At 48.8% G+C, this 12665-nt stretch overlaps 1 protein-coding gene across 2 annotated transcripts in view; it reads left to right on the forward strand.

Annotated features, from left to right (window-relative positions):
* PITPNM3 (PITPNM family member 3) overlaps positions 1-12665 on the forward strand; it is a 75531-nt gene that overhangs the window by 15356 nt on the left and 47510 nt on the right. For both annotated transcript variants that reach the window (XM_035138852.3, XM_035138853.3), the window contains exon 2: positions 8365-8457. In XM_035138852.3, coding sequence (XP_034994743.2) covers positions 8365-8457 — 93 coding nt within the window. The remainder of the gene's footprint in view (positions 1-8364; positions 8458-12665) is intronic.

Here is a 12665-nt window from a genome sequence, read left to right on the forward strand (position 1 = left end):
CAACTGTTAACCTCTGAGCTCTAAAGCCGCATTGTGACTCAGGATAGACCCTGTCAGTGAGTGACTGTAATCTGTTAAGAACTTCACGGGCAAAGGATTTCCCCACAGTAGTTGTTACAGTCATGGCAGTCACCTTTGTTCTTGTAGAGCAGTGTTTCCCAAACTTGAGTCCCCAAAATAGCTGGTCTTTGGACTACAACTCCCATCACCCCCTAGCTAGCAGGACTAGTGGTGAGGAATCATGGGAACTGTAGTCCAAACACAGCTGGAGACCCAAATTTGGCTGGCAATGGCTACTAGTCACGATGGCTATGGTCTGCCTCCAAAGTCGAGACAGTAATGCTTCTGAACGCCAGTTGCTGGAAACCGCAGGAGGGGAGAGAGGTCGCATCCTGCTTGCAAGTTTTCCACTGGGGCATCTGGTTGGCCACTGTGTGAAGAGGAAGCTGGACTAGATAAGCCATTGGCCTGAACCAGCAGCCCCTTCTTATGTTCTCATGAGACCCAAGCCTTGAACACGGGGCTCCTGTCCAGCTCAGCTCTCAGGATGTCCACAGTTGGGCACTTTCCGCATGTTGGCAAATGCCCAGAAAATAATTGTTAACGTGGCTTGCAAGGACCTGATTGCATCCAGGTATGGGCCACAGCCAGAAAATTATCCTTGGCATGGAGGCTGACCTTTAATTAATTGGATGCCGCATAATATAATTGAATGATAGAATAGTAGAGTTGAAAGGGACCCCAAGGGTCATCTAGTCCAATCCCCTACAATATAGCTAGTGCCTAGGCTTGCCATACGTCAGGACAATTCCGGACATGTCCTGGTTTTGGGGTGTAAAAATGACATCGGGGGGATTTTGCTGAATTGGCAAAATGTCAGGGAAAACCCGGGTGTATGGCAATGCAGAAACAGCTCCAAAAGCTTAAACATCAGTACGTTATTGGGGGGAAGGTTTCGCTCAAAAGTTTGGGTTTGTTCGCATAAAAAGCTCAACAATTTGGGTGGTTTCTTAAAGAAAGCTCAGCAACTTTGTGGATGTCATGAATGCCAGGAATTTTACTTTTTGAAATATGGCAACCCTACTAGCGCCTGTTGTTGTTTAGTTGTTTAGTCATGTCCGACTCTTCGTGACCCCATGGACCAGAGCACGCCAGGCGCTCCTGTCTTCCACTGCCTCCCGCAGTTTGGTCAAACTCATGTTCGTAGCTTCGAGAACACTGTCCAACCATCTCGCCCTCTGTCGTCCCCTTCTCCTAGTGCCCTCCATCTTTCCCAACGTCAGGGTCTTTTCCAGGGAGTCTTCTCTTCTCATGAGGTGGCCACAGTATTGGAGCCTCAGCTTCAGGATCTGTCCTTCCAGTGAGCACTCAGGGCTGATTTCCTACTAGCGCCTAAAGGGCCAAGGAGGTGGGTTTGTCCAGCTACCAGCCTCAAAATTCTACCCTGGTTGCCTCTGGGGTTTCTGGGATAGTTGTTTGCCATGGTTTGCAAAGCCCTTGATGGTTTGGGCCCCAAATACCTGCAGGGCTCCCACCCCAGCTCCAATATACCAGATGGATCTATTCTTAATGCTACTGTGTGTGGGGGGGTCCTCTGTTCATGTTATCTGCCAGGATTTGGGGTGAGGGGCCTCTTCTCCATGGCTCTGGGATGATCCCACCTCTCTTCTGCATTTGAAACAGACCTCTTCAAATATCTGAAGGGCTGTCACATGGGAGATGGAGAAAGTCTTTTTTTTCCCCCCTGCTGCTCCAGAGCAGAGGACCCAAACCAGTGGATTCAACTGGCAAGGAAAGGAGATTCCGACTAAACGTTAGGAAAAACTTTCTGACAGCAAGAGCTGTTCGACAGCGGAACGGACTTCCCTGGAAGGTAGTGGGCTCTCCTTCCTTGGAGGTTTTTTAAAGAGTTCAATGGCCACCTGTTGTGGATTCTTTAGCTGTGGTTCCTGCATTGCTGGGGGTTGGCCTAGATGACCCTTGGGGGTCCCTTCCAACTCAACTCTACAATTATATGAAAAAAGGGCTGGAATCAGCCGGTTGGGCCTGGGTCTTTTGCCTTCAGTTCTTCTCTCCCCCATCCCCCCCAGCAGCGATGGCGATGCCTCTTTCCGGAAATTATGGGCTCCCTTGCAAAGGCAGGGATACAGGGGCTTGCCCCCCCCCCCCCCCAGCAGGGTTAGTTCTGCCCATCAGGGGTTCCATCTAATAGCAGCAGTGTGGCTTTTTTGCAGGGAAAGGAGAGAAAGAGATATCCATTTGGGGGATGAGTCATCCAGCGAGCAGCTCCGCAAGGCCGCCCCCCTTCTCCGTGCCTGTTTTGAATTCCCAGGCGAGGGCGGAGGTGAGCCTGGAGCCTGAGCTAATCGCCACAGCAGGGAACGCTTTTCCCTCTCAGGGGAAAGGAAGGAGAAGCAGGAGGTAGAAGCCTCTCATCCCAGTCCACCTCCTTGAGGAAGGAGGGCTTTTAGCATTTCAAAGGAACTAGGTTTTTTTTTTGAGGAGAGAGAGCAATCCTGAGTGCCTAATGGAAGGTTTCATCTCAGCAAACGGAGACAGAGCCTGGTGTGTCTGTGGTGTCTGTCCATGCACAATTTGGTTTGGTACCAGACTAGTGCCTGGGAGAGACCAGGGTTCAAATCCCCACTCGGCCATGAAGCTCACTTGGTGGCCTTGGGAGCCAGTCACTGCCTCTTAGCCTAACCTACCTCACAGGGCTGTTGTGAGGATAAAATGGGGAAAGAACCACGGCCACCACTTTGGTCTTCTTGGAGAAAAAGGTGGGATAGAAATGTAATGAATGAAGAATGCCACGTGTGGGCTAGCCCTCCTCCTCCTCTGCAGACCCAATCTTTGTCACTTAGGGCTTAGAACATGCCCTACCCACTGCTCAGTGCACCTGGGCCATCATAGAATCATAGAACCGAAGAGTTGGAAGGCACCCCAAAGGCCACCTAGTCCAACCCCTTGCAATGCAGGAACCACAGCTAAAGAATCCCTGACAAGTGGCTGACTAAGCTCTGTTTAAAAACCTCTAAGGAAGGACAGTCCGCCGCCTCCCCATGTGGCCCGTTCCACTATTGAACAGCTCTTACGTACTGTCAGAAAGCTTTAATCAGAATCTCCTTTCTAGCAATTTGCATTCATTGGTTTCAGGTTCCCCTCCTCAGGAGCAGAGGAAAGCAAACTTTCTCCATCTTCCCAAGGACGGCCCTTCAGGTATTTGAAGGTGGCTGTGTCATATCACCTCTCAGTCTCCTCCAGGCTAAACATCCCAACTCCCTCAAGTGTTCCTCATCAGGCATGGTTTCCAGACTCTTGGCTATCTTGGTTGCCTTCCTCTACACACTTTCTAGCTTGTCAATATCCTCCTTAAATTATGATGCTCAGAACTAGACACAGGACTCCAGCTGTGGTCTGTCCAAGGCAGAATAGAGCAGGACTATGATCCCCCTCTGTTCCCGCCCCCTTCCTTCAGCTCTGCCTGACAGTTGGATGCAGGGAGAAGAGAGTGTTATGGTTGCCTAGCAACCAGAGGTATGGTGGTGGTCTTCCTTTGCTTTCCTGGCATCTCCTGTGCCCGTTTGGTTTGCAGGTAAGCAAACGCTCCTCCACCCCAGCCTCTCTCCTCCATCCCTGCTGTGGTCAAAGGACAGAGGTGAGGCCAAAGCTGAGGCTGAACGCTTGAAGTTTCAAGACAGGTAAAAGAAAGTCATTCATGCAGCACATAGTTAAACTATGGAACTCCCTCCCACAGGAGTTGGTGATGGCCACCAACTTGGATGGATTTAAAAGAGAATTGAACAAATTCATGGAGGAGGAGAGGGCTATTGATGGCTACTAGCTACGATGGCTATGCTCTGCCTCCACGGTCAGAGGCAGCAGTTGGCAATCACAAGAAGGGAGAGTGGCGTGCTGCTCTTGGGTTCAAGTCCTGCTTGTGGGGCATAGGAATTTGTTGGTCTGAGGGACAGTGGACTGGCCCCCTGCTGAAAAAGTTTGCTGACCCCTGTGTCTAGCGGAAGAACAATCAAGCCTTCACCTTGTGATTAGCGTAAAAGTCCGCTCAGGTCTGCTGTTGTGTCAGAGGAGACCCCACTCGCCAGACTCTCTTCTGAGCTGGTAGATGGGGTGTTTTGCATACAAAACAGCTTTTATGACAAAGTTATTACAACCTGGTTAATAAGACACTGCAAGAAATTAGCTTTGCAAGAAAAAACATAGGATAATAGCATTGCCGGTCAAACATTCCGGACTCCCGTTCAAATTTTCATCCTCCTTCTTTCATTGAGTTTTTTTTCTTTTTACACACTCCAAGGGAGACATAAAAGAGTCCAAGTCAGAGACCCAGACATTCTGCTTCCACACTGTAAGGGCTCACTTGCCCCCTACAGATGAGGAGCTGAAGCTAGCATTGGCTTTCTAGGCTGAGGAATGCAGAGGGCAAGCGGCCGATGCAAAGGAGCACTGTTGGAGGGAGGCCTAAACATTTATCCTCATCAGGCGCAGCACTCAATTAGTCGAGGCTTCGTCAGCTTAATTTGAAGGGGCTCCGTGTGTGTCTGGGAACACTTAAGGCTAAGTGGACTATATTCAATAGAGCCAAGCGATTAAGCTGAGTTCTGTGCCCGCCAGGCAAAGCGGTCGAGATATCGGATCCATGACTGCTGCATTCATTAGCCATAATTAGACAACTTGCATTTATAAAATCCTATAGGCATTAAGTGGGCTTATCAGGAGGAGCGGGAACAGAGAGGCTGTCGAAGGAGGAAGGCTACCCAATGGCTGGCCTGGCTGTGCCAATAATGGCATGGGGGCTCCTTGGGGGGAGTTTTCAGATTTCCCCTTGCATCTGCTGAGTCTCTGAGCCCAAACAGGATGTCTGTTTGGCCTCTTCCAGTTGCAGAGCTCTTCTTAGTTTCTTAGGATTGCTAAATGGAGCCTCCATGGACAGAACCGGTCTACCGTAGAATGGTGGAGAACAAGACTGGGTTCCCCATTTGGCCACTGGGTTTCCCATTTGGCAGGATCCATCAGGCTCTTCCTATGGTCTTAGGGCAGGCTCTGAGTCATGTCCAATCCATTGAAGGAGGTGGTAACTGAAATGTTTTTCTCTCAGAGTGTCATATATCTGCCCTGTTAGTCATCGTACTTAATCTACAAACATTTTTACCTCTTGGCCAAAGAGACTCCTCCAGTGATTTGCAAGAATCATGTATCGCAAGCCACCAGAGGGCTTTTTAAAGTCTTGCACAGGTGCACACCTAATAAATTGTAAGCAGGAATGGGCACTGTTGGTCATTTCCAGAGAATTCTGACTTGCCACAGTGTTTGCAAACAAGGGGTGAGTTGTTGGCTGTGGAGTTGATAAAAGATTCATCTTCTTGGCGGCTCTTGCTGCTTTCCTTCAGTGATGATTGTGCTTATTGCATGAGTAATGATTTGCCCCTTGTTTATTTCTTTGGGTGCCTGATGTTTGGGCTAGAAACCACACTTCCAAATCATATACATTAATAGAGGAGAAGCCAGCTTGGGGTTCGAGTTTCCAGCTGTCTGTATTGTTTGTTTGTTGCGTTTTTCTCCCAGCTTTTTCTCCAAGGAGCTCAAGGTGGCATACATAGTTTGTCCTCCCTCCTCATTTAATCATCCCAGCATCCTGTCCTCACAGTGGCCTATTGTAGGAAACTGGCAAGTAGGATCCGAGCACAAGAGCCCTTTCCAGCAACTGGTATTCAGATGGATGGCTGCCTCTGACCACGGAGGCAGAGCAAAGCCATCATGGTTAGTGGCCATCAATAGCCCTCTCCTCCATTAATCTGTCTAACCCTTTAAAAAAAAACCATCCAAGTTGGGAGCCATTATGCCCTCCAATGATAGTGAGTTCCACATTTTAACTGCGCTGCATGAGGAAGAGCTTTCTTACATCTGTCCTAAATCTTCCAATGATGTTCTCTGGACATGGTGGGCACTCTCAGATGTCAATAAGGGATGAAATGGTAGCAGTTTTACTCAGTTGATTGATAGGTAAATCTGAACTATTGGAACTGTTCTCTGTAATTCCATTACTGTCTGGTATGGTACAGCCTCTAAGCTGGATAAGAAGAGGCTCCAACGAGCAGTAAGAACTGCGGAGAGGGTAATTGATGTTAGTTTGCCTCCAATAGAGACACTTTATGCCGCTCGAGTCAGGAAGAGAGCAGAGAGAATTGCTCTAGACCCTTTGCATCCTGGTCATCACCTGTTTGATTTACTCCCATCCGGACGTCGGTACAGGACTCTATATACAAAAACGTCTAGGCACAGGAATAGCCTTTTTCCTTGTGCCATGAAATTGTTGAATCTGTAGTTGTGGGCAGAAGGGAGGCCAGTTGGTGGTATGGGGTCTTTTCGCTGTGCTGTTGTATTGTGAGGGCAATACATAGCTGTCAACCCTCCCGTTTTTCGCGGGAAACCCCCGTATTTAAATCTGTTTCCCTCTGTTATTCCAAATTGCAAAATATCCCGTAAATCCCCCGGATTTATAAGAAAGCAGCTCCTGCCAGCCAGGGAGGCTCCTCAGCTGTGTAAATGTCCCAGCTCCCGGCTGGCTGCTCGCTCACTTGCCAAGTGCTGCCGGAAATCGCCTCTGCGCATTGCCAAGTGCTGCCGGAAATCGCCTCCGGGCATGCGCAGAAGCGATTTCTGGTGCCCAGACATGCGGACACGGGCAGCCCGGCACCAGAAGTCACTTCTGCACATGTCTGGACATTCACAGAACCGGTTTCTGATGCCGCTCTGCCCATGTCTGGGCACCGGAAATCGGGCAGAGCCGGCACCGGAAGTCGCGCAGACATGCGCAGAAGCGACTTCCAGTGCCACGCCACCGCTGATCCCTTATTTTCCAATCCAGAAGTTGACAGCTATGGGGGAATAGTGTTTGTATGAGGTATGTTTTTTCTTTACATTGCAATGTAGTCGAAGCAAAATTCCAAGTATCATTGATACTTGGCCAATAAATTATTCTATTCTAGTCTAGTCTGTTCTGTTCTATTCTATTCTGTATATATGAAAAATGGGGGGAGGGGAATCCACCTGATCCAGAAGTGGAAAAAAGTGTCCTTGAGGATGAAGGGTTGTTTTGGATAAGGGGATGCCTTGTTGTCCTCACATGTTCATGATTATTATTTGAGCGTTTACACCCCTGTGTTCAGCCAACAAGACTCCCAGAGTGGCTTACATGCAGCCACTTAAAACAAAGCAATCCCATTCTCCACAGGTTTGCTATATAAGAAAATGCAACTTGCAAGGGAAAAGGAACAGGAAGGGCGGGGGGGGGGGGCAACGACAATTCTTAAACAGCTGTTCTCATGTGGGGTGGTTGAGCAGGATCCTGCCTTTCATATGGTGCTTGATGTTGGCTGTTTCTGTATGAAAATAAGTTTAATTTCACCAGGCTGATTAACTGGGAGCAGTTACAGGTAGGTAGCCATGTTGGTCTGAGTCGAAGCAAAATAAAAAAATTCCTTCAGTAGCACCTTAAAGACCAACTAACTTTATATTTTGGTATGAGCTTTCGTGTGCATGCACACTTCTTCAGATACACTAGAAACAGAAGTGTCAGACCCTATATATATACAGAGGGTGGTGGGGGTGGGTGGGAATGGGAGATGGGCTGATGGGAGTGGTAAACCTGTAGATGGGTGTTAATGGCTGCTGATGGCTGCAATTAGTCCTGGGCTGAGGTGCTAAAGAAAGCTTGATCATGCATAATGAGATAAGAATCCGATATCTCTATTCATCCCAGGTGCTTCCATGGTTTTAAGCTTGGTAATGATTTCCAATTCAGCAACTTCCCTTTCTAGTCTGTTCCTGAAATTTCTCTGTAATAAAACAGCTGCTTTGAGATCTTGTATAGAATGTCCTGGGAGATTGAAGTGTTCTCCTACTGGTTTTTCAGTCTTATGGTTCCTGATGTCAGATTTATGTCCATTTATCCTTTGGCGTAGGGTTTGGCCTGTTTGTCCAATATAGAGAGCTGAAGGGCACTGTTGGCATTTGATGGCATACACAATGTTAGAAGATGAGCAATTAAATAGTCCTGAGATGGTATGTTGGATGTTGTTGGGGCCAGTAATGATGTTGTCCGGGTGTATGTGGCAGCAAAGTTGGCATCTGGGTTTATTGCAGGCTCTGGTACCAGTGTCCATGTTAAGTCTGGTGGTTGTATTGTTGTGGGTGAGGAGTTGTTTAAGATTGGCTGTCTGTCTGTAGGCAATGAAAGGTCTTCCTCCCAGAGCTTGAGAAAGGGAGCTGTCATTGTCCAGGAGAGCACTTTACATAGCGGATCTGACTTTTCTCTGTTTGTTTGTCTGTCCCCTTCTGCAGCTGATTTACGCCGGTTCAGCGCCCAGTGGCCCATGCACGGGATCCTGACTGACTCCGTGGAGAGTTCCGATGATGAGTTCTTTGATGCACGAGGTTGGTGTTTATTATGCTCACTGCCAGGCAATTGTCCACTTGCTCCCTTTCATAGAGGCCTTCAGTGCTTCCACTGCTGGGTTCCCCTTGGACATCCTCTGCTGCCTTAGGCTGAGTCAGGCCACTGGTCCACCCAGGTCAACATTATTATAAATGAAAATAATAGAAGTAGAAATACAAAAAAACACCAGAGCAAAACAGTGCGGTATATCTGGTCAGTGCAGTACTTAAGACCATTAAGGAAAGACCATTTTCACATTGTGCTGTGGAAAGGGAGTCCTCTGTGACTATATTTCATAAAACAGGGGTCAGCAAACTTTTTCGGCAGGGGGCCGGTCCACTGTCCCTCAGACCTTGTGGGGGGCCGGACTATATTTTGAAAATATATATGAATGAATTCCTATGCCCCACAAATAACACAGAGATGCATTTTAAATAAAAGGACACATTCTACTCATGTAAAAACATGCTGATTCCCGGATCATTTGCGGGCCGGATTTAGAAGGCGATTGGGCCCCGGGCCTTAGTTTGGGAACCCCTGTCATAGAATCATGGAATTGTAGAGCTGGAAAGGGGCCATGAGGGTCCAACCCCTTGCAATGCAGAAATTGCAGCTAGAATCCCTGAGACATGGCCATCTAAACTTTGTTGACAAACGTCCAGTGAATGAGAATCTACAATCCTCCAAGGGAGTTCATTTCACTGTTGAACAGTTCTTCCTAATGTTTCGTTGGAATCTCCCTTCTTATCATTTGAATCCATCAGCGCAGACGCTCCCCTTTGGAGCAGCAGAAAACAAGCTGGCTCCTTCTTCCCATGAGACAGCCCTTCCGGTATTTGAAGATGGTTCTCATGTCACCTCTCGGTCTTCTCCAGGCTAAACATCCCCAGCTCCCTCAACTGTTCCTCATAAGGCTTGGTTTCCAGGTCCTTGATCTTGCTGGTCTCCCTCCTGTGCACATCTTCCACCTTGCTAATGTCCTTTTAAAACTGTGGTGCCCAGAACTGGCCACAGGACTCCAGGTGTGGGTCTGACCAAGGCAGAATGCAATGGTACTATGATTACCCTTGATCTAGGCACTAGATTTCTGTTGTTGCAGCCTAGAATAGCATTAGCGCTCTCTCTCTCTCTCTTTTTAGTGCTCCATCACACTGTTGACTCATGTTAAGCTTGTGGTAGACTAAGACCCCTAGATGTTTTTTGCATGTACTGATGTGAGAAGCCTCGAGGCCTTGTGAGTGTCTGCGTTAGATGTGCCCCCCCCCCCCTGTGAATTCCCTAACAGTGGCGGGGGGGGGGGGAGCTCTCCTTCCTTGGCTATCTGACATGTCCATTGTGCAAAGAAGACTCCAGAATGAGAAGCCTCCCCAGTGCTCTTCCCCTTCTCTCTCCCCACCTCCTCTTGGGAAGGAAAAATGACCCCCTCCAAAAAGCCCTTTTGCAATGTTAAAGCCCTTCCTTCTCTGCCCTTGCCAAACGTCCCTCTGCTATTTCTGGAATTGCTCAACAACATCTATAATTTAAAAGCCCCGATGGCATCTTTCCCTAGGCAGATGCCTGAACAGAGGCCCACCCAGACTTTCCATGGAAACTAGAAATACACAGTGAAAGGAATGCTGTCAATATTTTGATGTTTCAAAAGACTCTTTTCCATCAAATATTATTATTACAGTTCATCAGTGAAAGACAGTAATAGTTGCATTAATAAGGACTGGGTGTGATGCAGGCTTCCAGTCAATTTTATTATTTGATAAGGGAGGACAAATGTCCTAATTTGGAATAAATGACAGTTGTGTGTGCAGCCCCCAGACACACACACATGGTAAAGGTAAAGGGACCCCTGACCATTAGGTCCAGTCGTGACCGACTCGGGTTGCAGCGCTAATCTCGCTTTATTGGCTGAGGGAGCCGACGTACAGCTTCCAGGTCATGTGGCCAGCATGACTAAGCCTCTTCTGGCAAACCAGAGCAGCGCACGGAAATGTCATTTACCTTCCCACCAGAGCGATACCGGTACCTATTTATCTACTTGCACTTTGACGTGCTTTCGAACTGCTAGGTGGGCAGGAGCAGGGACCGATCAACGGGAGCTCACCCTGTCGCCGACCTTCTGATCGGCAAGCCCTAGGCTCTGTGGTTTAACCCACAGTGCCACCCGCGCCCCAAATGCCAAACTGAAAGAATTTCTGGCCCTATTGATGGCTACAAGCCGGGATGGCTATGCTCTATAGCCACATGCTTCTGAATGCCAGTTGCTGGAAACCACAGGAGGGGAGAGGGCTCTAGTGCTCAGGTCCTGTTTGTCGGGTTTCCCAGAAGAGGCATCTAGCTGGCTGCTGTGAGAACAGGAAGCTGGTGGAGATGGGCCATTGGGCTGTTCCAGCCGGTTCAACGTACATTCTTTCTTATGATTACAGGCTGCTTCCAAGCCTGGCCTTGGCTGTGAAACACCCATGATGTGTTTACTCAGTTTTTGTGGGGCATCCGCATCCGACTCCTAGGAGCCGAGGCAGTTTTGGCCCCCGGAATACATTTTTTTTGAGAGGACTGGGCCGCTTCAATATTCAGAGGATGACATACGTTATCAGGACATTTGTGCAATGTTGCATGTGTGACGTCAGGACGCCGCCCGATGTGCCTGTCTCTCCCTCCCCCCCAATTCTCTGGAGAAGCTGGTGCCTCTGGCATGAGGACGCTTTGAAGAAAATGCCATTCTTTCAGGTTCTTCCTGTACTTCCCCCCACCCCATCCCAGAGTTCAGAGGATAAGACTGTCTCAACAGCCACTAGCCATGATGGTCGTTCTCTGACTCCGCAGTCGGAGGCAGGATTGCTCCTGGTTGCATGATTCCCCAGTGGTGCTTCTGTTGAATGAGGGGACTCTCGGAAGAGCCTTATAGCAGGGGGTCCCAACTCACCCAGCCTCCTGCCCTCAATAGTAGCCAACCAGGTGCCCCCAAGGGAAACCTGCAAGCAGAATGATATTTGAGCAAAGGAAACAATCTGCATTTTTTCCCCTCAAGGAGGCCTCAAGCTCCTAGCAAGATGTTGCCCTTGGGTGCTGGAGCCCACCTGCCTTCTGCTTTTTTTCTTCTTCTGAATTTGCAGCTCCATGAGAGTGGAAGGAAAAGGGGTTCCCAGGTCCTCATCCCCTTTCTGCCTTCCTTGCTGCTGACTTGAGCGAACACAAAGGGCCTAGAGGGGTTCTGCTTCCAAAGTGGCATTTTCTGGCTTCAAAACACCTGATCAGATGTGCAGATATTTGCCACCTTTTAAAATCTTCCCCAAGTGTTGGGAAGGGAGAGGGATCCATCATCCATATTCATGAATGCAGTGGCTTAGATGGTGATAATTGCAGCAGGAAGGAAATGCTTTGGGCTTGGGTAGAAAAACCACCCAACGGAGGAGTCAGAGATTTGCTTGGGATGAGGCTGCCTTTCCGCGTTGTTGCCTCTTGGAGCCAAGCCAGGCCCAGGATGACGAAGACAATTAATGGGGGATTTTTTCTTGTCTTTCGTTATGTAAATAGCATCTGTGGAGAAGCCCGAGCTGCTTGTGTGTGTGTGGGGGGGGGCAGCATGGAGGTGGGGAGAAGTTTAACTCCCCTTCTCCCAGCCCTGGTTCCGACAAATACCCAGGGCCGGCTCTAGGGGTAAGCTGGGTGGCGTGGGGCCGGCAGGGGGTCGTTGCGCGTTGCGCTGCGCCTGCCCACCAGGGCAGGGGCGCCGGAGCGATCTCCGCACCACGGCGCCAGACATGCTTGAGACGGCCCTGCAAATACCCTCTCAGAAGCTGTTATTGACCTGTAAATGAAACCTTTCATTGGCACCAATAGAGGAGGAATAATAGAACCAGTGAGTTGTTGAGTTCAAAGGGACTGCAGCATAACCTCCAATATTTCTCTGATGAAAATAGGGACATCCTATTCCATAATTATGGGATGTGATCCATGAGAGGCAGTCAAGTACAACATTCCTTGTAATGCTAGAGAAGACATGCAAGGGAATGTTTGGTCTGGCCAGTCTAAACTTTCTGTTCCTCCTGACTGGAACATCCTTCCTTTTGCATGTGACAGAAGGTGGGCATGACCTAACCTGTCCAGGTAACAAAAGGACGAGTCACACAGCACACCTTCCTCTTTTTTACTTCCTTCTTCATTTGACCAGCTTCTAGCTAGGACTGCTCTGCTAGCTCTCAGCTAGCAGAAG

This window comes from Zootoca vivipara, chromosome 14 (genome assembly GCF_965207765.1).
Source record: "Zootoca vivipara chromosome 14, rZooViv2.hap1.1, whole genome shotgun sequence".
Classification (NCBI taxonomy): domain Eukaryota; kingdom Metazoa; phylum Chordata; class Lepidosauria; order Squamata; family Lacertidae; genus Zootoca; species Zootoca vivipara.